The sequence below is a fragment of the Rhinatrema bivittatum genome, chromosome 1 (genome assembly GCF_901001135.1).
Source record: "Rhinatrema bivittatum chromosome 1, aRhiBiv1.1, whole genome shotgun sequence".
NCBI lineage: Eukaryota > Metazoa > Chordata > Amphibia > Gymnophiona > Rhinatrematidae > Rhinatrema > Rhinatrema bivittatum.
The window spans coordinates 495,289,442-495,313,932 of record NC_042615.1 but is presented as its reverse complement, the minus strand read 5'-3'; the positions used below and the strand labels follow the sequence as shown (position 1 = coordinate 495,313,932).

The 24,491-nt window shown below is 43.1% G+C and overlaps 1 protein-coding gene across 5 annotated transcripts in view; it reads right to left on the bottom strand.

The window, feature by feature from the left end:
* Nucleotides 1-24,491, bottom strand: part of ADAMTSL1 (ADAMTS like 1) — a 1,467,826-nt gene that overhangs the window by 572,050 nt on the left and 871,285 nt on the right. For all 5 annotated transcript variants that reach the window (XM_029608733.1, XM_029608741.1, XM_029608751.1 and 2 more), the window contains one exon: nt 12,522-12,758. In XM_029608733.1, the coding sequence (XP_029464593.1) occupies nt 12,522-12,758 (237 nt within the window). The remainder of the gene's footprint in view (nt 1-12,521; nt 12,759-24,491) is intronic.

Here is a 24,491-nt window from a genome sequence, read left to right as displayed (position 1 = left end):
ATAACATGATTTACTGCATTTTGTATACAGTAGTTTTCCACTTGTCATAGTATAATATTCCTCGGTACAATTCTGCAGTTCAGTCCATAATTTGTTTTACACGACAAAACCTAATTCTACACATCATGCTCAGGATGTCTTAGCACAGTATCTCTCTCTATTCCTGCAAGGGATTTTCAGTATTTATATTCAAAATATCTTCCATATTCGGTCTGAATTGGCATATAATATTTTTGTTTGGAGCCCCTATGATTTTATAGTGGATAAGTCTTCAATGCATCTCTGAATAAGAGCAATCAGTTCAATTTTGTACAATGGCTCACAAAATCCAGTCTTATTAACGAATTTATTTATTTATTTATGCTGTTTCAGAAATCGCTCGGCATGGTTATAATAAATAATATATACATAGTTGTTGATACTCAAAAGAAATTTAGACAGATAATTGGTCTTTGGGGGGGGAGGTTAGAAATGCGGAGTGTGAGGCAGTGTAGATTTGCTTTTGGAAGGGATAAATGTATTTTGGTCTGCCCTCCAAATGTAGGTCCCTTGCCTAGATAAGGAGGGGAGAGACCCTGCCCTGCCAGGTCTTTGCGATAAAGAATGGAAAGAAGAGGGAGAGTGTAGGATTTTTTTTACCTTTTGCTAAATTTTTGAAATTGTTATTTAGAGACTTGGGGGTCCATATTCAGCTGCTGAGCGGCTAGTTAGATTAGCCGGACATACTTATCCAGCTAGCTTAACCAGGATAGGCACAGGTTAGGCACAGGAGTGACACTGAATATACCCAGCTATCTTAAAAGTTAGCCAGATAGGTATATCTGCTAAACTTAGAGCTGTCTACAATGCGGCCAGATTTAGCCGGATACCTAACTGGCGAACTCCACTCCTCCCCGGAATGCCTAATGCCCTCCCCACCCCCCCAGGATCACCTCCCATCATATCTGGCTAGAATTTAGCCAGATAAGTTGCTGGACATTGTGGCTAAGCTTTTTAGATGGATAACCTTTCAGTTATCCTGTCTGCATGGCTTTTGAATATCTACCCCCCCCCCCCCCCCCGTACTTTCCGGGAGGCAGAAATCTCCACTTCAGAAGTGCAAAGAGGCATCTGTTTACCACTTTGCCCCTTCAAGATGAGGTTACAGAGTCCCAGAATTTATTAATATTGTTTGCCATCAACTTGGGAAGCAAGTATTTTTCTATCCCCTTCCTTACCCAGAGCTGAAAAAAAAAAAAAAACCTGTTTCCAGAAAGGAACCTTTCCTTCAGGATAGGCTCCCATCCGAAGACTGGAGGGTGGCCAATGTAACCCCAATATTTAAAAAACGCTCCAGGGGTGATCCGGGTAATTACAGACCAGTGAGCCTGACTTCAGTGCCGGGAAAAATAGTGGAAACTATTCTCAAGATCAAAATGGTAGAGCATATAGAAAGACATGGTTTAATGGAACACAGTCAATATGGATTTAGCCATTGAAAGAGTTAATAAACATGTGGATAAAGGTGAACCGGTAGATGTAGTGTATTTGGATTTTCAGAAGGTGTTTAACAAAGTCCCTCATGAGAGGCTTCTAGGAAAACTAAAAAGTCATGGGATAGGAGGCGATGTCCTTTCGTGGATTGCAAACTGGTTAAAAGACAGGAAACAGAGAGTAGGATTAAATGGTTAATTTTCTCAGTGGAAAAGGGTAAACAGTGGAGTGCCTCAGTGATCTGTACTTGGACCGGTGCTTTTCAATATATATATATAAATGATCTGGAAAGGAATACGACGAGTGAACTTATCAAATTTGCGGATGATACAAAATTATTCAGAGTAGTTAAATCACAAGCGGATTGTGATACACTACAGGAGGACCTTGCAAGACTGTAAGATTGGGCATCCAAATGGCAGATGAAATTTAATGAGGACAAGTGCAAGGTGTTGCATATAGGGAAAAATAACCCTTGCTATAAGTTACACGATGTTAGGTTCCATATTAGGAGCTACCACCCAGGAAAAAGATCTAGGCATCATAGTGGATAATACTTTAAAATCGTCAGCTCAGTATGCTGCAGCAGTCAAAAAAGAAAACAGAATCTTAAGAATTATTACGAAAGGAATGGTTAATAAAACGGAAAATGTCATAATGCCTCTATATCGCTCCATGGTGAGACCGCACCTTGAATACTGTGTACAATTCTGGTTGCCGCATCTCAAAAAAGATATGGTTGCGATGGAGAAGGTACAGAGAAGGGCAACCAAAATGATACAAGGGATGGAACAGCTCCCCTATGAGGAAAGGCTGAAGAGGTTAGGGCTGTTCAGCTTGGAGAAGAGACGACTGAGGGGGATATGATAGAGGTCTTTAAGATCATGAGAGGTCTTGAACGAGTAGATGTGACTCGGTTATTTACACTTTCAAATAATAGAAGGACTAGGAGACATTCCATGAAGTTAGCAAGTAGCACATTTAAGACTAATCAGAGAAAATTCTTTTTCACTCAATGCACAATAAAGCTCTGGAATTTGTTGCCAGAGGATGTGGTTAGTGCAGTTAGTATAGCTGGGTTCAAAAAAGGTTTGGATAAGTTCTTGGAGGAGAAGTCCATTAACGGCTATTAATCAAGTTTACTTAGGGAATAGCCACTGCTATTAATTGCATCAGTAGCATGGGATCTTCTTAGTGTTTGGGTAATTGCCAGGTTCTTGTGGCCTGGTTTGGCCTCTGTTGGAAACAGGATGCTGGGCTTGATGGACCCTTGGTCTGACCAAGCATGGCAATTTCTTATGTTCTTATGTTCTAAGAGAAATTCAAGAGAGAAGAACATCTGAAGACCCCCCAAAGGAGTTTCTACCCCGGGATACAGGATACAGACAGGATGGAGTTCAGGAGTAACTCTGGACTTCGGGTACTGTAGGGAAGAGGCCCTTCACCACTAGGACAACTCCTGCCCACTTGGGTCATTTGCCTTTGCACTGCCCCGAGGGAAACATCCACAGAGCTAGAGACAGTAAAAAGCTGCACTGCTGGACAGACAAGAAATCTGGATATATCTGGACGCTTTATTATTTACTCCTGCTGATTTGCTTACAATCAATCACATTAAACTTTAATTTGAACACCCATCCAATGAATCCAGCCTGTTTTATCAAGGTACCTGACCCGAAGAGCTATGGTTACACACACCAGGGAGTTCTTCGCCTTGGGCCTAGAAGGTTATCCTTCCACCACCCCGCCCCCCCCCCCCCCCCACACACACACACACATAGAAAGGACCTACCCCCTTGGGACAAGGAATAAGGGAAAGAGACTGATGAGCTAGATCCATTTAACAAATGTTTATATAGCCCTTCGGGATGCACTTTATCTCTGGAAAAAGGGTTATATTTTGATTTATTGGTTTGGGCGGGGGGGGGGGAGGAGGAGGAGGAGGAGGTATATTCATTTTTTGGTTTGTTTAATGTTTTTATCAATTCAAATTTTTTTGCCAAAACAAAATAAATATTTAATGAAAAACAAAACAAAACAGGGCTTCCTTTGGCCTCTTCATACCCTCAGGGCCTGAGGACTCCTTGGAACCCTCTACTCGCTCTCACCCTTCCAATAACCCGGGGCCAGGGACAGAACAGTGAAGGCGTATGCTTCCATCAGAGTAGCCCAGCAAGGACAGTAGCGTCCCAGAAGTACTGGTCCCGGATCGCGGTTGCAGACTGCTGCGATTCTCCTGGGAACTTTGAACAAAAGGTACAGAGTAGACAAAGGTTTGGGGGGGTGTTGGGGGGGTGGAGACCCTGGAGGCCGTTGGATTGATTTATTTTTAATTTATGGGGAAGTAGATGCAGGGAGTATGGGGGGGGGGGGGAATCCTGGCCGCAAATATTAATTTCTACAATTAAATGCGCTGTTTTCGGTGGGTGGCTAATTCGGCCCTGTAGTAGGGATATGCATTCGTCCTGGTTCGGCCACCACGATAAACGAAGCAGATTGAAATGTGAGCGCGCACTAACCAGGATTTAGTGTGCACTAACCCCGAATTTCGGGGCAGCTGAAAAAAATCGGCCCGAACTGCGGGAAAACGAAATTTCCCATGGCGGGCCAATAATGAAGGCTGAACCAAAAGGCAGCCTGTAAGGCCTTGGAAACTCGGATGGGAGGGAGGTAGGGAAGAGTCCGCTATTATTTTTTTTTTTAAAATGCATAGTAACTTAACTGGATATATTATTTTTTGAATATATCCAGTTAAGTCCAAAGTTATACGGCCTCATTAGGACGGATAACTTTAGATCTGTTTCTAGCAGGTTTAAAGTTATGCAGCTAACTTAACGGATATACCCAATATTTGGCTAAGTTAGCCAGATAACGGGAGCCTTCTCTGGAATGCCCCAAAGTGCTCCTTTCATATCCAGCTAAATTATAGCTGGATAACAACATAGTCAGATAAGAGGTTCAATATGCAATTTAAGCCATTTAGATGAATAACTTGTGAGTTATCCATTAAAATGGCTTTTGAATATCTATCCCATAGAGTCTAACATTGACTGATCCCTACCCATAGTGTGGTATTGAATCCAGATGGGAGCATAAGGTTCTGCATCGACTTTAAAAATGTCAGCGAGATCTCAAAACTCAACACATACCTGACTGAGCATCTGCGATCAGCCTAATTCATTTCTTCCCTGGACCTTACAAAAGAGTATTGGCAGGTGGACTTACAAAAGACTGTATTCTTGATACCAGGTGGACTTTTCCAGTTCACCGCCCTTCTTTTTGGACTCCATTGTGCTCCGATAACATTTCAGCACTTGGTTGACCACGTACTCTGGCCATATTAAGGGTACGCAGTCTCCTACTCGGATCACATCTTGGTTTACAGCCCAGATTGGAAGATACACCTAAGCTAACTCCAGGCTGTGCTAACCAGTCTGAGGAAAGCAGGACTAATGGCCAACCCTAAGAAGTGCTTGCTGGGAGGGCAAGAAGTCCAGCATCCTGGCTACACCCTGGGGAAGGGCAAGGTCCATTCACAGACCAAGAAGATCGAGCAATCGCCCGGGTGCTAGTCCTGCAAACAAAAGTAAAAGTTAGAGTTTTCCTAGGCCTCACAGGGTATTACGGAAGATTTATCCCCAATTACTTGGAAAAAGCGGAGACTCACAAGGCTGTTGAAGAAAGCACCAAAGAAGGTACAGTGGTCAGCTGAAGCAGAAGAGGCCTTCTAGGCTCTGAAAAAGGAGTTATGCTCTGAACTGGTCCTGATAAGTCCAGGCTTCACCAAATCCTTCACAGTGCAAACTGATGCCTCAGAAGTAGGCTTGGGAGCAGTCTTAGTCCAAAAGAAGGATGGTCAAGAACATCCTGTGGTATACATTAACAGGAAGCTAATGCCACAGGAGAGGCATTACTCAACAGTTGAAGAGACGGCCTTGGCAATCAAGTGGGCCTTAGAGGCTTTACCCTAGTACATGCTGGGATAGCAGTTTCCACTTGTAATGGACCACCAATCGATCCTATGGATAAATAGAAATATTGAGGTCCATATTAAAAGCCATTTAGACAGATAACTTTTACACTATCTATCTAAATGGCTTACTTGGCTTTATTTAGTCTTTATCCAGCTAAATTCTAGCCAGGGAACTATTTACTCGACATTTAGCCAGATAAGAAGGGGGCGTTCCGTGGGCGGGCAAGAGGCGTTCCAAGGAGGAGCAGAATTAGCCGCATAAGTTAAGTGGCTAGCTCTGTTATTCAGAGTTAGCCACTTAACTTATGTGTAAAGAGTGTAAAGAGTAAAGAGTACAAACTCTTTACTAGAGCTAACTTGTCTTTTTGGAGTCCTTATTAAGGAAAGTTTTCCATTTCAGGCGTTTACCAAAACCTGTAGGAAGTATTGTCTCAACTTGACAAGACACAGGACTCAGAGAGTAAATTTCTCTTTAGTACTTTCCTTAGTTTGGAGTGTTTCAGGGAGTTTCTTGGGTTTTGTGGTTAGTCACTCTCTCTAATAGTTTTCCAAAAAAATATTATTTCCTTTCAATCATTCATTACAACTATCAATGCTGACATTAATTCACCATGGTCAGCTTACATCTACTGTAAATTTTAACTACTCTAAGCCTTACCTTTGTTGTTTCTTATCTAACTAATCACTATTCAATCACACCCCCATTCATATGCTCTTATTCTTGCCAGGATTTCAAGTGTTTTGAAAAACATTTACATTTTGGGAGAGAAGCACTAGTGCAGTGCTCCCTTCTCTGTAGCATTTTGGCTCAGCTCTCTCCCCAATTTTAAAAATGTCACTGCCTTTCCTTGCTTCTCTATATTCTTACTCCGTGACTTCATCAGACCTCAATTTTTCTAATGCTGGATGGAATTCCCTTACTAACATCACCCGTTGCTTGTGAAGCCGTTACTAGGCAACCCCTTTGGAATTCCCCTGGTTACCATGGCGGTACTAACTCTTCAGTGATGCTTAAGGATGGGCCACTGATGCTACCAGCTCCTAAAAAATGTTAATTTTCTCATTTATTCAAACTCAAAAAGCATTTTTCCTAGTGGCAAAAATATTTCTCTGGTCCATCTTTCTTCCCTTATGCCATTAAAAGCCTTAAAAAGGGTGCAAAAGTCACTTACTGTTCTAACAGTTCTCTTTTAAAAACTATTTTTCTGACTGTTCTTTCAATAGTTGGGTCAGGGTTCTTAGGTTATTGTAGACCTCCTCTCACTGCCCTACTCCAGCTAGCATTCTCTCCCAGAGCCCCCACTGTGACTGGCAACCCAGGACCACCACCACCATCACCACTGATTCTTCTCTCACAGGCCATAGTTCTGCAACCCGGGGCCCAGGCAGTCATTTATTTATTGAATTATTTTTATTTATTTAGGGGGGGGGGTACCCTTTACACACAGATAGCACCACTGCTATACACAGAGCTGCTCATATATTATCAGCTAGGTCCAAAACATATGTAAAAAGGATGGAGACATGGCCAGTTTGTCAGAAAGTTAAGAGGGCAGAAGCAGTGGAATGCATTTCCCCAGGCTCCGCCAGTCAAAGAAGAGGAGGAGCCACTGGCAGCTATAGCAGCTGGACTGGCAGGGTTCCCCCAACTGAAAGAGAAAGAGGGGAACCTCCTGGGAAAGAAGAGGAGGAGCCAGACATGCAAACACACCACCTTATGTTTACATCACTCCCCCACAACTCACCCCCTTTTACATGCCCTACCAAACTATACACACCCATCCCCCTCACCTTCCACACACACACACACACACACACCCCCCTATCATCCTCCATACCCATTCCCCCCATACAGTCTCCCCCACCATACCCTCCCAACCCCCTTCCTAGGTTTGCCAACTCGCTCCAGATTTTCAGGACAGGTTGATCCAGTCCTGGTTTTATTCCACCTGCATGCAGGGACTTGAGGTTCTGATTTCCCAACTGCAGTCCATAAGAAAAGCAAGACCATATGTCCCTGCATGCAATGGGGTAAAACCAGGACTGGATCAACCTGTCCTGAAAATCTGGAGCTAGTTGGCAACCCTACCCCCTACAGACACCCTTTCACTCATCCTGTCCCCTCTCCCCCCCTTCCCAGATTAACTGTAAGATACAAACATACACACCAGGACCTCCTGTAACACACACATGCAGGTAATGGACTCATGAAAACCACTCGTTTAAGCTGTCATTCAATTCTAGACTTGTTTATTATGTTATCTTAGGGGAAAATGTCAAAACAAATCTAGCCATGATGATGCTATCAACTGCAAGCAAATGCTATTGTAAAGATATTTTTTCTCCTGCTAAAATATGAGTTTATTATGAAAATGAGCATTTTGGATGATGAGGCGGAAAAAAAAAATGTTTTTGTTCAGCACAGAAGAGTAACAGTTGCCATCTCTGATATTATGCAATCTGAGCATTTTTTTTGTTATAAATGAAGAGAATGAATCAACAGGACTCTCCATGATAACCTCTAAGTGTTCCCAAACAGTAACAGAGCTCTTGTACAATTTCTTCTTCCCTCCACAAAACAGAACACAGCATGGAACTGGCTTAAGCACCTCAGAGAATAGCCAAAAGCTTGTGCTGATTTTATGCAAACCCAGTGGGTAACTGGCCATAAAGTTAGACGTCAGTTTAATGGCTTGGAGTTACACAGAGTATCCTCCACATGTAAGCTGGCTACTACTACTACTACACATATCTAATGTATACCTGTAGGAAAAAAGACACTGGCACTAGCATGTTTTAAAACCTATGAAGTTCAGTGTGTCTGCCAGGCTAAGTTTAGCTCTTTGCCAGATAAATACCAGAATTTAAAAATCCCTCCAGTCAGCCTCAGACAGAGCCAGATAACTTCCCCTCTAAAATTATTTGGTTAATCTTTCCAGTCAGCTAGCAGCTAAATATAGGCCTCTTTTTCTCCAGACATATACTGTAGATATATATATATATATATATCTCAGAGATGCCAAGGATGGTCTGTCCCAATGAGTGAGACTGTAGGCCAAAGAGTGAGATTTTTCAGGCAATGCGTCTGGGGTCTAAATCTGAGCTCTCTTGAAACTCTATGGGCTGCTCCCTGTATTTTTTTTTTTAAATTTAACAAAATAAATAAATGGGATTCAGATGACATTTTACCTGTCTCAGGTCAGTAAACACAGTCAGATTCTGCTATGTTTAGCAATTTGGGGAATATATCACTGACCTCCCTCCTAGCTCCCAGTCTCCTGCGGTCCTGGTTTCCTCTCTCTGCCTGTGTGTGGCTCAGGACACTGCTACGGTCTCCTCACTCTCCATGTGCACTCTCCACATGGAGTGCACAGGGAGGTCCATATTCAGCTGGCTAACTTTAGGACTCTCCATGTGCACTGTCTACACGTTGAGAGTGCGCCGGACAGGGACCAGTGCAAGAATGTTTGATGAGCCTTACAGCCTTGTGCCCTCCCTGCCATGGCTCGCTCCACACGGCATAAAAATTATGCATGCATAACAGGTTTTACATAAAAAAGGATATTCAAAGTACAGTTTTCTGAGGTAAAAATATCAGTTAAAATAACATGTATATTATATTTTCATGCCCTGCTGTGCTGCCAACCAGAAAACCCTGCAAAAAACCAAAAAAGACATTTAAATGCATATGGCATTAAGCCTATTGCAACACGTGTTGGATATGGACTTGGCCCTCAAAAAGCCATGAATAAACAATTTCAGTTATAATATAGTAGAGCTCCAGTACCGAAACACCACTAACTGCCATCATGCAAACAGTAACAAACCTACCTATTAGAAAGCATCACTGCAAATATTCACCAGCTCCTATAATACAAATATACCTACTATTTGAAAAACAGAAAAAAACCAGGCTTCTATAGATCTCTGTACAGAAACTACACACTAGTAGAATACCTCACTTTGGGGCCGATGCAATACAGTGCGCTCAGCCAAGCACACTGTTATCCGCAGTCGGATTCAGGATACATAGGCGCTAATCCACCCCCTAATGCAATAGGGGGATTAGTGCCTATTTAACGTGCGTCCGACGCAGAGTGAATGAGATAGCGCTCATCACATGCAAAAAGATAAATGTGTATCTCAGACACACATTTATCTCTCAGATATTAACGTCTGCCTGGAGCAGGCGTTAATAGCTGAGTGCATTGAAAAGAAGTACAGAAAAGCAGAAAAAACTGCTTTTCTGTACTTCTTTTTTAAAGTTAAAAAAAAAAAAAAAAAAACTCAGCAGACTGCCAAGTTATGAAGACCGACGCCGGTAAACTCAGGGGCTTTACAAAAGGGCAGGGCGTGGCCAGAGGCCTCCAACAGAGTGGCCATTGCTGATGTGTTGGAGGATCGCGTGCCGGCAGACTTGCCGGCGCGCGCAACTTGCACCTGCCCAGAGGCAGGCGCAAAAGGTAAAATAAAACTTTTGGGAGGGTTAGAGTAGGGCTAGGGGGAGAAAAGGTTATGGGAAGGGGTAGGAAGGTCAGATTAGGGGGGAGGGAATGGGGGAAAGCAGCGTGGCTCGGCTCCAGCCCAGGCCAAAGCCCAGAAATTGGGACCTGGCCTCCAGAGTGGGCCCCGGCGTTGGGCCTGGGGTTTGACCTAGGCCAAGGCCAGGAGTTACTACTTGGCCAAGGCCGAGGCCCTGACATCCGTCTCAAGCCCCGGCGTCAGACCTAGGCTGAGGCGTTGGGTCCAGGCCTCCAAGCGTTGGCCTTGCAGGCAGCCTAGGCCGAGGACACAGCAACCTACCATGGCCTCAGCCTATGCACAGTTGAGATTTCGGCCTGGGCCTAGGCCTCACCAGCAGATCTCTACTGGATCAGGTAAATGGAGGACGGGGGAGATCCTGGCCCTTGCATTTTTCTAGGTGGGCGGGATGAGTGGTGGGGACAGGAGGCCTTGGCAGTACCCGTTTCCTTTTTTGTTTAATTTTTTTTTGGGGGGGGGGGGTTATGTTTCATTCATTTTTTTTTTTTAATCAAAGAAATAAATTAAACATTAAACGAAATTTGTGGGGTAAACTCTATTTTGGTCCAGAGTTTTGCAGACCTTTTGTTGCTGGAGAAGGAAGCTTTTCCACCTTACTTTATCTCATCTGGTTCCCCCCCATTTCATTAAGAGTTTTTGTCTGTGTCTTTATTGACTGAGAATCTCAGGACCCAGGGACAAAGATTTCTGTTTATTCTGAGGAAGAGGTGTCATTCAACTAGAAAAAACCTGGGAAGAAGCTGTGTCATCGCAGAGGAACGGCTTCATATCCATTGCCAGTGAGAAGGAATTATTAAGATATCTTTCAAAAGATTAATTTATAATCAACCTGTTTATATTTTAATTGAACATGCCATTTAGTTTGCTCTCCTGATATGATTTGCTTTTACTTTATTATTGACCAATCTATTTTTATTATTTTTGTATTTTTATTTTATTGTATAAAATTGTTTTAATGTTTTATCGATTGTTGTTTTTAATAACTGTTATATTATCTATCTATTTATTTATTGTATTGTTTACATAGTTTGTGAACTACTTTGATGTCCTGATGAAATTGTGGTTAACCAAGTAAATAAACTAAACTAAACTGTGGAAATCAGATTATGGGCTCAATTATTAGCCATATAAGCAGGAGAAGGGACAGGCTTAGCATACGTAATCCAGGAGTAGCGTAGACTGGTGCGGCATGCATGTGTCTTTCTGGTAATGTGGTCTTGAGTTTAAAAAACCTATTTACTATGCTATGGCCAGCAGCTTTTCTCAACCTTTAAATTACTTCCATATTCAAGCACTTTGCACTAATCTTCCTTTATAACTTGGGTGGGTTCAAAAGGATATATTACGACCTTTGCCAACTGTTAGTTGCAGAGTTCTAGAGGAACAGAACAGTAGAGACAGAAAGCGTGATCACAGATAGGAATATAAGTTCGGAAATCATAATTTGAGATTTCTGGTCAGTAAAGAACTGGAAGAATGTTTCCATTATCATCTGCCCCATCAATCAGTCAAGAATAAGCACATGTATTATTTATATAGATATATATATTATTTATTTAGTTATATAGATATAGTTGCGATGGAGAAGGTACAGAGAAGGGCAACCAAAATGATAAAGGGGATGGAACAGCTCCCCTATGAGGAAAGGCTGAAGAGGTTAGGGCTGTTCAGCTTGGAGAAAAGATGGCTGAGGGGGATATGATAGAGGTCTTTAAGATCATGAGAGGTCTTGAACGAGTAGATGTGACTTGGTTATTTACACTTTCGAATAATAGAAGGACTAGGGGGCATTCCATGAAGTTAGCAAGTAGCACATTTAAGACTAATCGGAGAAAATTATTTTTCACCCAACGCATAATAAGCTCTGGAATTTGTTGCCAGAAGATGTGGTTAGTGCAGTTAGTGTAGCTGGGTTCAAAAAAGGTTTGGATAAGTTCTTGGAGGAGAAGTCCATTAATTGCTATTAATCAAGTTTACTTAGGAAATAGCCACTTTTATTAATTGCATCAGTAGCATGGGATCTTCTTGGTGTTTGGGTAATTGCCAGGTTCTTGTGGCCTGGTTTGGCCTCTGTTGGAAACAGGATGCTGGGCTTGATGGACCCTTGGTCTGACCCAGCATGGCAATTTCTTATATTCTTATATGCAATCAAAGCTATAAAATTACCAAATGATACCTGAGATTCACTTTTGGCCTGATTCATCAAGGTCTTCTTTCATAGATACAGAATAGGAGATTCAGGTCCTCAATTACATTTCTTTGTGAAGAAATGGAAACCTGCAGTGCATGCTCACATTTACAAAAAGAAAACCTGCCGTGAGCATCAAAATCAAAAGGTGTGTACTTTTTCCAGGATAGATTAGTTTCCAAGATTTTGGAAGTCCTACGACAGCAAGACAACACTCGAAATAATTTACAATTAATATCAGAACAGCCGCGGTAAAAAGAAAATGGAAGAAAAAAAGAAACAAATGGACAAAGACAGACATCATTGGCATGTTACGCAATAAACAAGGGCTGAGCGGCCTCTTACCTGGCACAGACCACTGATGCACATATCTAGGGATTCAGTGTAGCATCTGGTGCCATCCAGCACTTTGGGGGACAGTTCCACAATAACAGTGGTCCCCTTTGCCTGGCACCTCAGGGAGCAAGGGTTCTCAGGGTCATTGTAAACAGGAAGCCACTCGTACACCTGGCCCTGGTATTTGACATCATTATGAGCAGAGCACTGCTGGGCACGAAAGTCTCCTGCCTCTGGCAGACAGTCCTGCAACAAAACAAAAAACAAAAAGCAAAAGGGGGTGAGGAGACTGAAATAAAAGAAAAATGCCAAGAATTCAATCTCAAAATGTTCATTACTGCAAGCCACATTTATTCTCATTGAATCTTTCTGTGAACAGTTGGATGCACAGGGTCTGACTTTCTAAAGATTTTACCCTTGATGGCAGGATATGAAAAAAATATATAATCTTTTAAAAAGCAGGACCCTCAGTTCTCCAGATCCACAGTCCGGTCATGATCATTAGAAACATAGGATGACATAATTGCCCCAAATGTAAGTGTTATAAAAGCTTACAGAGATATACGAAGATATATGCTAAATCTAGAAGATATTTGCAAACAAATATGCAAACATATTATATCAATAAAACTATCAGTAAAGCAAAAACTGAATGGTATTTGAGCCAACTCTTTGCCCAGGCTCTGTAAGTGCCATCTCTGTGATCTTCCTGCCCTTTATTTGCTCAAGCTGATCAAGACTTCTCTAGTGTACGGCTATCCACATGACTATTCATTATGAAGGTGTTTAATTGGGATAAACAGGAAAAAATGAGGGTCTGATTGTCTCCTATTCTGCATCTGTGACATAGAATCTTGATAAATGTGGACAACTTCTAGTAATAAAAATGAAGTGGTCTAGGTTGTACACAGCACTTTTATTTTGAATAGAAAAACAAAATATTATGCAAACCACTAAAGCTTTGGCAGAAGACTGTCTACTGCAAGATTGCCTAAACTTGGTCCTTGAGGGCCTCAACCCAGTTGAGTTTTCAGGATTTCAATAATAAGTATGCATGAGATGTGGTTGCATACAATGGAGACAGTGCATTCAAAAAGATCTCATGCATATTCATTGTGGCAATCCTGAAAACCCTACTGGGTGGCTACCCTTGAGGATGAAGTTTGGGGGCCCCTGTTCTAGTGTATACAGACAGTAAAAATTGGTGTATTTTTTTGTTTCATCATCCTGGATACCAAGGTGCATTCTTCAAACAGCCTGTAAGTGAACTACTTTACCTGACTGTGAATCATGATCTTTTTAGTTAAAAAAAACTAGTGAGCATGCATAATTTTGAGTGCCAAAATACCGTGAGCTCTTCTACTGGCCCAATACCTAGCAGTGCTTTACAAGGTAGTGTCATTCAAAGTCTAGTGGCTTAGCCTTAAGAGAGGCTGCAGTTCTTCCTGGAAAGAATGGTAAGAGGCTATTCTAGAGAAATAGATGTGGGGGAGGGCCTGGTCTAGAGAAGTAGATATGGGGGAGGGCCTGGTCTAGTTCCTGGAGGAGTTTCTTGGATAATCAGTGAGGAGGGAGAGGGTAACATCAGTAGGACCTTCTTTTTGATGACACTGGAAGAGGATTGGGAGAGGGTAGCCCTCCGAGAGTGTTTTTTATTCAACACATTGGGATGGGATCCTATCAAAGTGTACAGAATTAATAGTCATCTAAGAAAACTTGAGGAGTGATTGAGTGCTTGGTGTTGTGCTCGGGGATGGACTCTTGTCCTGGAGCAATGGAGAACTGCTCCCTGGTAGGGATCAGGAAGCACCTGCCCCCAGGGGTACGGAGCACTGGAGGAGACAGAGGCTAGGATGAGCTTCACCACTGGAAGCCCGCAGTCCCCCCGGGTGGAGCCGCTTGGACTTAAGTGGGCCTCGCAGGGTCTCCTGGAGAGGTAATAGACAGGCGTGCCCACGGACAACAAGGGAGCGCGGTCGGATTCGAGGCTGTAGGTCTGATGGAGCAAGGAGGACCAGAACAACATAGGCGATGACAAGGCAAGGAACAGAGCCAGACTCAGAGATGTGGTCAAGGACAGCCGAGGTCAGAGTCCGAGGATCAGTCAACGAGGCAGGGGTCAGGTTCCGGAGGTCAGACAAGGTCACAAGGCAGGCAGAGATCAGGATCCAGGCAGCAGACAGAAAGGTCGAGGAGCAGGCTGAGGTCAGTACCAGAGAAACAGTCCAAGGGTACTACCTGGGGAGTCGAGACAGATGGACACTGGAACGGAAGGACGCTAGACCAAGGCTGGAACAAGACTGGAACAAGCTGGAAGAAGACTGTGAACGCGGAGGCAAACTAGCACACATACAGTGTCGACCTGATTGCCAAGACAAGGAAGTGCAGGCAGGAACTTCCTTATATCAGGCAATCAATCAGAGCACACCGCGGAGCTAGTACCCTCCACTAGCCCTACAAGGGACCGAGCAGAGGGAAGCCGAGGCCTGGAGAAGCTCGTGGCTGCCGCTGAGGAGGCCAACCCGTGACCTGCAGAGGAGCCAACTAGGTGAGCAGGCCCGTGTGCGGGCCGGACGAGGACGGGGCACGTAACACTTGGACGTTAAGATTCAATGCAAAATGTGCAGAGTTATGTATTTGGAGTACACAAATGCAAGGGTGCTCTACCCAATGGAAGGTGAAATACAGAAAAGTGATCTGAGAGTGATTGTGTGTGATGATCTCAAGGTAGAAAAACAGTGTGATAAAATGGTGGCCAGAGCCAGAGGGATGCTAGGATGGATAGGAAAAGGTATAATCAGCAGAAAAAAGGAAATGATAAATCCCCTGTTCAGCATATTGGTGAGACCTCAACTAGAATATTGTGTCCAATTCTAAAGGCCGATCCTTGAAAGAATATAGACAGGCTGGAAGTAGTCCACAGAAAAGCTATCAAATGGGGCTGCACCAAAAGTTATATAACATGAGATTTAAGGACCTAAATATATATCCCTTAGAGCAGCAATTCTCAAACCGGTGTGTCGCGACACACCACAGTGTCACCAAGCAGCGACAGGTGTGTTGCGTGCTACCGGTCTCCAGCTGCTCTTCCTTCCACTTCCTTCACCAAGCAAGAGAGGGACAATCTTCCACTGCTGCCGTTGCCGCCCGGGCTATTAACACATTCAAGCCCGGATGGGAACGGCAGCAGTGTTAATGGAGGCTGGCAACTATGGCTGGGCCTTTTCTTCTTCCCGCACCTTCCCCCTCCCTGGCCCAGAACAGGAAGTGATGAACAGTAGGGTGTGCGGGAAGAAGAAAGAGCCATGCTGCACAAAAAAGTAGCAGCGGCAGGAGCAGCCCCGAGCAGTAGCGTGGACCCGAAGCAAAATCAGAAGCAGCCAGAAATAGACACAGGAGACAGCAGAATTAGCCTCCCGTGGCCGATGGGATTCTTCTTTCTTGGCCTGCGGGGGCTAGAGGAGGAGGCTGCTGCAGCTACCATTTGTGCTTGGGGGGGGGAGGGGAGCAGGAAATGAGAGACAGCCAGCCAGCCTGTCTGTAAGTGACAGAATGTATGTGTGATTGAGAGTGTGCATGTGTAACTGTGAGTGAGAGCCTGTGTGTAAATGAGAGCATTTGATTGAGATCATCTATGTAAAGTGTGTGAGAGAGAGCATGTGTGTGATTGAGAGAAACTGGTTAGAGAGGTGACGTGTGTATATAGGAGAGACAACGGAAGTGACTGGTCAAGGAGATGACTGGAGTGTGTTGTGTGTGTGTGAGAGAGAGAAAGTGATTATGGGAGTGAGAAGCCTGTGCATGTAGAGAGAGCTAGCAAAGGAGTGAGAAACCTGGGTGTGTGGGTGTGTGTGAGACACAGCATGGGAGTGAGAAGCCTGTATATGTAAGATAGAACATAGGAGTGGGAAGCCTCTGTGTGTGTGTGTGTGTGTGCATGAGAGAGACTGTTCGGGAAGGTGAATGGTGTGTTTGTGTGTAAGAGGAAGACTGGTCAGGAGATGATTGGTGTGTGAGAGACAGAAACTGGTATGTGAGTGTGATTGGCATGTGTGTGTGTGAGAGAAAGAAAGTGATTATGGTAATGAGAAGCCTGTGCATGTGGCGAGAGTTAGCATAGGAGTGAGAAACCTGGGTGTGTGTGAGACACAGCATGGGAGTGAAGCCTAGAACATGGAAGTGGGAAGCGTGTGTGTGTGTGTGTGTGTGTGTGTGTGTGTGCATGAGAGAGAGAGACTGTTCGGGAAGGTGACTGGTGTGTGTGTAAGAGAAAGACCGGTCGGGAGATGATTGGTGTATGAAATACAGAAACTGGTCATGGGGGTGTGTCTGGTATGTGTGTGTGTGAGAGACAGAGAGACTGGTCGTGGGCCCTAAGGAAGAGGACCATGAGTACAGAGCTTCAGCCACTACTGCTTCTGGTGTGTCCTACTGGCCTGCATGGAAGAGGAGTAGAGCTGCTGGAGGGGGTTAGTAAGGAGGCTTTTTAAGTGTATTTTTCTTGATTGACTGCCATTTTAATTACTGACTATTATGTGATGTGTCTGCTGTTTTGAAATATTTTAAAGCATGAAGTGCAGTCGATCGCAGCTGAACTATTGCGTGAATATGCCAAGCTCAGTGAGTGCATGGAGGCTGTCGAATACCAGCTGGGTGGGCAGGAGACTACACATGATAACATACAGCAAAAGTTTAAAAAATTAACAACTTATGCAGGATTACCCTAAGAGTTTCTGGAAGATCTGGAAAACAGATCCCGGAGGGGGAACCTGTGTGGTTCAGCGGAGTCGTTGAGGGTGAGCCATATAAGGACTGCGACAAAATATTGCAAGACATTTGTTCCCTGATTCCCCCAAATGACAAGGAAGTGGAGCCAAAAATTATTTTGAACAGGGCACGTAGATCATTAGCAAGACCTAGAGAGAATGTCCCTAGAGACACAGTGGCTTGCTTCCATGAATACGCAGTTAAAGAAAAGATCACGTGCAAGCAAGGAAGCTTAAAGATCTTCAGTGGCATGGGTTTAAGGTGGATGTATTCAAAGACTTTTCCCCAGTTACAATCAGGAAGTGGAGTGATTTCCAAGATGTTCTCCAAGTCCTACGTTCTGGTAACCATCGATACATGAGGTTGTTCCCATTTGGATTACAGTTTACGATTAATGGCATCACATCTCAGGTTAAATAAGTGCAGAAATCTTTCAAAATCCTTCAAGCTGCCAGTCTAGTTAAGTCCTTGGGTGGTTCTGAGAGGATGGCCATTGTAGTGTCTTCTCAGGAAAGCTTTTTGTGCTGGCAGCAAGTGCCATCAGGTGGGAAATGTCTACAGAGACATTCAAAAGGTTCCTCCTCATCTAGAGATGCAGCTACCTGAGAGTCATTTGTTCCAACTGGTCATGACTTTCGAGGAAAGGATCAACTTCTTCAATAAAAGGGGACGGATATTTCTCTAAGTTGAACTTTAATGGTTACCTTATGCCAGGTTAATTCAATTTTCTGAGATTGTTTTTGAAAATGTTCTTTTGCTGGGTTTTGCTATCAGTACTTTATTTCTGATAGGTTCTTTTTGGGGAGGATGTATGTTGTGTTTTGGGTATAGGGGATGAGGGAAGTTCACGATCTTACGGGCTGCTGGGTTGTGAAGTGTGACACCATTCCTTCAGGTGGTGTATATTGGGAGGGGAAAGGGGGTGGACAAGGAGGGTTGGGGGTGGTATGAGAAGGGGGTAAAGCCACGGGGATATGTATGGGAGGTTCTGAAGGACATTTCCCTTAGACAAAAACACTCATGGGGAAGGATCCTTGAGTTTAAGAATCATTGGTATCAATGGAGGAGGTGTGGTTTGGCTGATGTTAAGTTTTTGAATGGGTAGCTTTTCTGGAACATTTGTTTGGTGGTCTTATTATGGGTGAGTTAAAGTTAATGTCATGGAATGTTAAGGGGTTAAATACTTATACTAAACGGAAGCATTTATTGAAGGATGCTATTCTCAAGAAGGTTGATGTACTGCTCTGTCAAGAGAGAAAATATGAGAGGTTGTTTGCCTCTCAGTACTTTCCTTTACAGTTCTTTGCTGCTGCTACAGTAGCCAATAAATATTGTGGGGTGGATATTCTTTTTTCTAAAAATGAGCTTGTTGATATGATCTCTGTTTTAAGAGACTTGGAGGATAGGTACATCATAGTTAAATTCAGGATGGGTAAAGACATGTACATGCTAATAAACATTTATGCACCGAATATGGGACGGGGCAATTTCTGGAAGGGCTCTCTATGACTTTGCAACAGTGGGTGGAAGATTCCCTTGTTATTGGGGGAGATTTTAATCTCACCAGATATCTTTTTCAAGATTCGAGTGGCGAGGTTGAGGTCCATTTGAGGGTTAATATAAAAGGTCTGAAATTGCTCACGGCGGAATGGAATTTGATGGACATGTGGGATCTCTTCAATCCCTTGGAACAAGATTATACTTTCTTTCTGAAAGCACACAAGGTTTATTCTAGGATTGATTTCTTTTTGATTGTCAGAGCATTGGTTAATAAGGTACAGAGTACGGGAACTGAAACCATAACATGGTCAGATCATGTAGCTAACTGCCTGGTTTTCAAGGGATTGGAGAGGCAGTTGGGGGAGAGAGTCTGGAGACTTAATGCGGATCCCCAGATTGGTCTACTTTTGGATAAAATGTGGGTGGAGCTGCAGGATTTAGCAATAGAGGAGATTTTTTTTTTTAATTTTGAATTTTTTTTATATACCGATATTCCTATAAAGAATATAGATCACACCGGTTTACAATAGAACAGAACTTTCGCTGGGAGGCGATACATTAAACAATGAACATTAGCAATTGTAACATTCAAAAAACATTTGGAAACAAGGAACCATAACAAACCATAACAAACCGAGAGCAAAAAAAATAAAATTGTGGATAAATAATAAAATAAAATAAATAAAATGAAATAAATAAATAAAATACTTTATTTAAAACTAGGATGGGTCCTGGGGGGGCTGTGAAGAGATAGTTCAGTAAGTCCACTAACTGTTAGCCATAGGCCTTGGATTCATGTTCTAGGACCTGCATCAAAGAGAACTTGGGTTTTCAGGGAAAGTTTGATTGAACAGCCAAGTTTTTAAGTCTTTCTTGATGGTTAGGAAACAATGTTCTTGACATAGGTCAGGAGGGAGAGTGTTCCAAAGAGTCGGCCCAGATGTAGATAATGCTCTTTTGCTTTTTTTTTGCCCCGGTTGCAAGTGGATTAATGCAAACAGTTTTGCGGGTGTAGCGTGTAGAGAATCAGCACGCACACATGTATTAAAAGAATCCGGGCCCCTGTAAAGTGAGAGGAAGCTGACAACTTTTGTTATTTTTTGAAGAAAGCAGTCGGATAATACTGGAAACTTTATGAAGAAAAGTATTGTTTCAAATTTTGCATTATAAATATTTGATATGCATTACCTTTGCACTTTAATCTGATGTACTGTAAGAAGTATTACATTGTGTCAATAGGTTTTTAGATTTTAATGGGTGAATGTTTGGTATGATTGTGATTAATAAATTTTAATTGTGTATATGTTTACATTTTTGTGGATATTAAATATTTCTGCACAATAGTGTATTTAAAGTTAAAGAGAATTCTCTTAGTGTATGTTTGTGTCTAGTTGGTAGAGAATTTTGTGAAAATATATCCCTATGTGTTGTTTACCTTTTATCCATGGGCATTGCAGAAATTCTCAAAGTAAAAGTACACATGTACTTTCACTTTGAAACATGTTGTGGGTACAAAGTACACCCAGACACTTGCACCTGCTTTTTTTCCAGTTCTGTACAGTGCCTTACATCAAAATGGCACCCTCCGCTGGGTTGGATACATCAGAGTTAATTAACTCCAGTGCCTCCCAAGCGGACGCTATCATTTCAAGTTAGAAGAAATTAGAAGTAAAAAAAAAAGACTTCCTAGGCCTAGGCCTAGGCCTGACTTTGGGCTGAGGGCCAGGTGTTAAGACCTGGTCTCCGAACCTGGCCCTGGCATCGGGCCTGGGCTTGAGCCCTGGCCTAGGCCGAGGCGTCAGGACCAGGCTTCCGGGTCAGGCCTGGGTCTGGGCCGAGGCCTAGGCATTGGGACCCGGTCTGTATACTGAACCCCGTCATTAGGCCTGGGCCTGGGCTTTGTTTTAGCCTGAAGCCCAGGAATTGGGACCTTGCCTTTGGCATCAACACCCAGTCTTCAGACTGGGCCCCAGTGTCAGGCCTGGACTAGGCAGAGGCTAAGAAATCGAGACCTGGCCTCCGTAATGGGCTGGGACATCAGAGCAGGCTAGTTTGCAAACTTTTTAGGACCTAGGCCTTTGTTCAGATGTAGGCTGCAGCCCCTGCATAGGGTCATGGCCTATGCATCAAGACCTAGGCTTCGGGCCTAGGTCTTGATGCCGGTGTCATGTCCAAGTGTAGGCCAGGACCCCAGCTTTGAGTCTCATTCTATTCCCTATATGAGGCTCCGGCTTCAGGCCTAACTCTAGACCCAATGGGTTACTTTTTTTCCCAATTTTCTAAATGGAACAAAATTCCAACAAAATTCTTTTGGAATTTAAATCCTTCTATTTTGAAAATGACCTGAAACGAAATAGGAAATTGCATTTCATTTCCTATTTCGTTTCTTCCAAATGCCCATCCCTAATGAATTCAAGTTTTAGATGAGTTGAAAGAAATGTAGCAGTTTAGGGACCACAGTGCATGCGAATCATCCCATAATGGATTATATTTGCTTACAACCAAACTACAGCAATTTAGACATTGTATCCACAGACACACACACCCAGCGGTGGTCCAATCCAATTGATTCATTTCACACCTTCACAATTTAACTATAGTTGCAATGTTTCAACCAATTGTGATAATGTTACTTTAATCAATAAAATTATACATAACCTACCTCTAACCCATCTGTATGGAACTGATGAAATTCTGCTTAATTAACCTACTCTTCTAGTCAAGTATAATCTGGAGTCTTGGTGTCGTGAGTCATGAGAATTGTCTTATATGAGTTGTTTTTCACAAACAGAGAAGGAGACTCTACACCCCAATTTTATCTTTTATGATCAATTATGAGGCTAGTTAATGTACCCATTATTCTTACCAAATAATACTAAAATGCAAAGGGAGATTAAGCAAAAAGGGGCAGATTTTAAAACCTGCGTGTGGGCGCAGATTTGTTCGCGTAACCCGGCGCGAACAAATCTATGCCTGATTTTATAACATGCATGCAGCCACGCGCATGTTATAAAATCCAGGGTCGGCGCGCGCAAGGGGGTGTACAATTGTGCAACTTGTGTGTGCCGAGCCGCGCAGCCTGCCTCCGTTCCCTCCCGCCCCCCACCCCTTCTGTTAAGGCCTATCTTGTGCAAGCACAAGATAGGCCTTAACAGAAGCAGATGATACGCCACAAGTCTTTTGCCTGACCAGCCCCCTCCCCTTTGGGTTGAGCCCACAAGTTCTGGCAGCCAACAGGGCTTTCCAGACCAAATAGGAGTAAGCAAAGTTTGTGGCCCGGCTGAGGTCAAGGCAGGCAGAGAGCACAGCAAAGTCAAGTTTCAAGCTGAGATCAAGCCGGCGGAAAGGAAAGCGAAGTCAAGGTCCAGGCTGAAGTCAAGGCAGCTGGAGTGCAAAACAAATTCATGGTCTAAAGCATTCCCTCCTGAACCCCAACATCCTATAATAAACGCTCTTGAAAGCCTTACCGCATAACTTCTACTCTGCATGAACGCATAACCCTTCCTCCCCTTCTCTACCCTCCTTTTTCCCTGTCCCCCACCCTACTCGTAACCTCCCTTTTCCCTGTCCCCCACCCTACTCATAACCAAGTCATATTGTACATATTGTATATAGGCTATATGCCATATTTGCCATTTCTATATACCCACATCTAATATTTAATTTTAATTTTATTCATATGTTACAATGTTCCTTATATTTATTGTTTAATCATCTGTTCTCTTGTTACAATGTAAAATAGGGCAGTTCCGGCTCTATTCAACCTGTTTTCTGGAAACCGATGTGATATCTCGATCGAATGTCGGTATACAAAAGAAATAAATAAATAAATAAATAAGGTCAAGGCAATGAGGAATCAGGCCAGGGGGAGAAACACAATAGGATAGACAGAAGAGGGCAAGGCTGGAACCAGTCAGGGCAAGAACGTAGAGAAACAAACCAGGAGCAAGGCAGGAACAAAACCAGGAACATGCTGTAGCAACTAGCACTGCAGAAAGAACAGAAGACCTGTTGTGAAGGTCCTTTTATATGAGGCAGGATGTGATGTTATCTGTACATGTCACAGGAAATCCAGCCGGCAGGCCCTATAACAGGGCTCAGGAAGTTCAGTCATGTTCTTGGGATGCAGCTTGATGTGAGAGGTGCTTCAGACTAGAGGTGAGGGGTGTTACATTTTAATCATGCTGGTGATGCAGAATACAACCGGGACTATTTCTATATCTTTCAACCACAATGTTTTGGTCTCTGATTGCATCCCTAAGTACTTCAGGACCTTTTCTCGCTCCATACAGTCAACAGAATAGTTGTTTGGCACTGACTCGTCTGTCAGTAATGCTGTTCTTATGTTTTTCTCTTTTACCACAATCTCTGATTTACTAGCATTGAAATTTTTATTGCTTGGAATGGAAATGTCCCAAGTGTTCACAGCTTCTTCATTCTCTACAATTCTGTTAGGGTCATGATCCCAGTGTTTTCTCTCCTGATATTCAAACTCTGTGTTCATTCTCGGCTACAGTTTTGGTCAGATCATTCAGGGTTCAATAAAAAAAACTTGACTATGTCAGATTATACTGATTATTAGTAGCCTGGAGTTAAAAATGAGCTCCAGGGGTTGACAATGCGCAAAGTCAATTATAACTTCCTGACAGTCATGTTTTCCCTCCTTGGAGCAATCAGTTTTTATTTCATGATCTCCCTAGTCCAGTCAATATTTGCATAAGGCTACCTGAGAAGCCAGTTTTAAATGCATGATTTCTTATTGTTTAAAAACTAAGGTAATGCTGAGAGATGAAATAAAAGGAAACAGTGGGAAAGCTGTGTGGAGGGCAATAACAGGTCATGATCAAAGTTTGCTTTCCACATCTTTGGATTTAAAGCTACAAAAAAACAAACATTTCCTCTCCTGTTGAGGAGTGATTTACAAGACAGTGCCGTTTACATACCCTGAGGTAGGATGAGACAAAACACATAAGTAATCCTTTTTCATTGGAGCTGGAAGAAAATACTTTGAAGGTCTGAGAGACCTCTGGGGACTACTTGAGTCTGTGATATCCATAATTCTGACATACATAGAACTTGGAAAAAAGAAAAGGTATCTTGAATCTCTCCATTTACCTTATTCTTCAATCTATTCTCCCTAACCCTATCCTCGTCCCAGAATTAACCCGGTAGCCCATATATATGTTTGTCCATGCATTTACTCAGCACCACTGGATATATCCATTCCACTCGGTTCCCTTCACCTTTACTTCAATGTTTTTGACTGGTATGAAGTTGGAGATTTTGGGGGGAGAGGAAGAGACAGGTTAGGGAACAAAATTTGGTAAGCTATGTATTTATTTAGTTAGTTGACTAATTTATTACTCACTTTTCATGGACAACTACAGAGAGGTTCATATTACAACAAAGACTGGACAGCAAAGTTAGCTGAATAAATTTATCTGGCTAACTTTGGAGGTATATTCAATAGTGCAACTGCACTACTGAATATAGCCGGCTAACTTTAGGACAGGTCTTTGGCCCGACCAGACCTAGCTGGCTAAGTTATCCAGCTAACCAGACCTAGTCACTAACTCAACACATCTCAGTTACACCCCCTAACTTAGGCCTAGATTTTCTATCTTTGCCCGGCTTCCTGAATCGTGCGGTGCTGGGGGGTGGGCCTGCGAAAGCCGGCAGCGATCGCACTTCCACGGTGCGATCGCTGCCGGC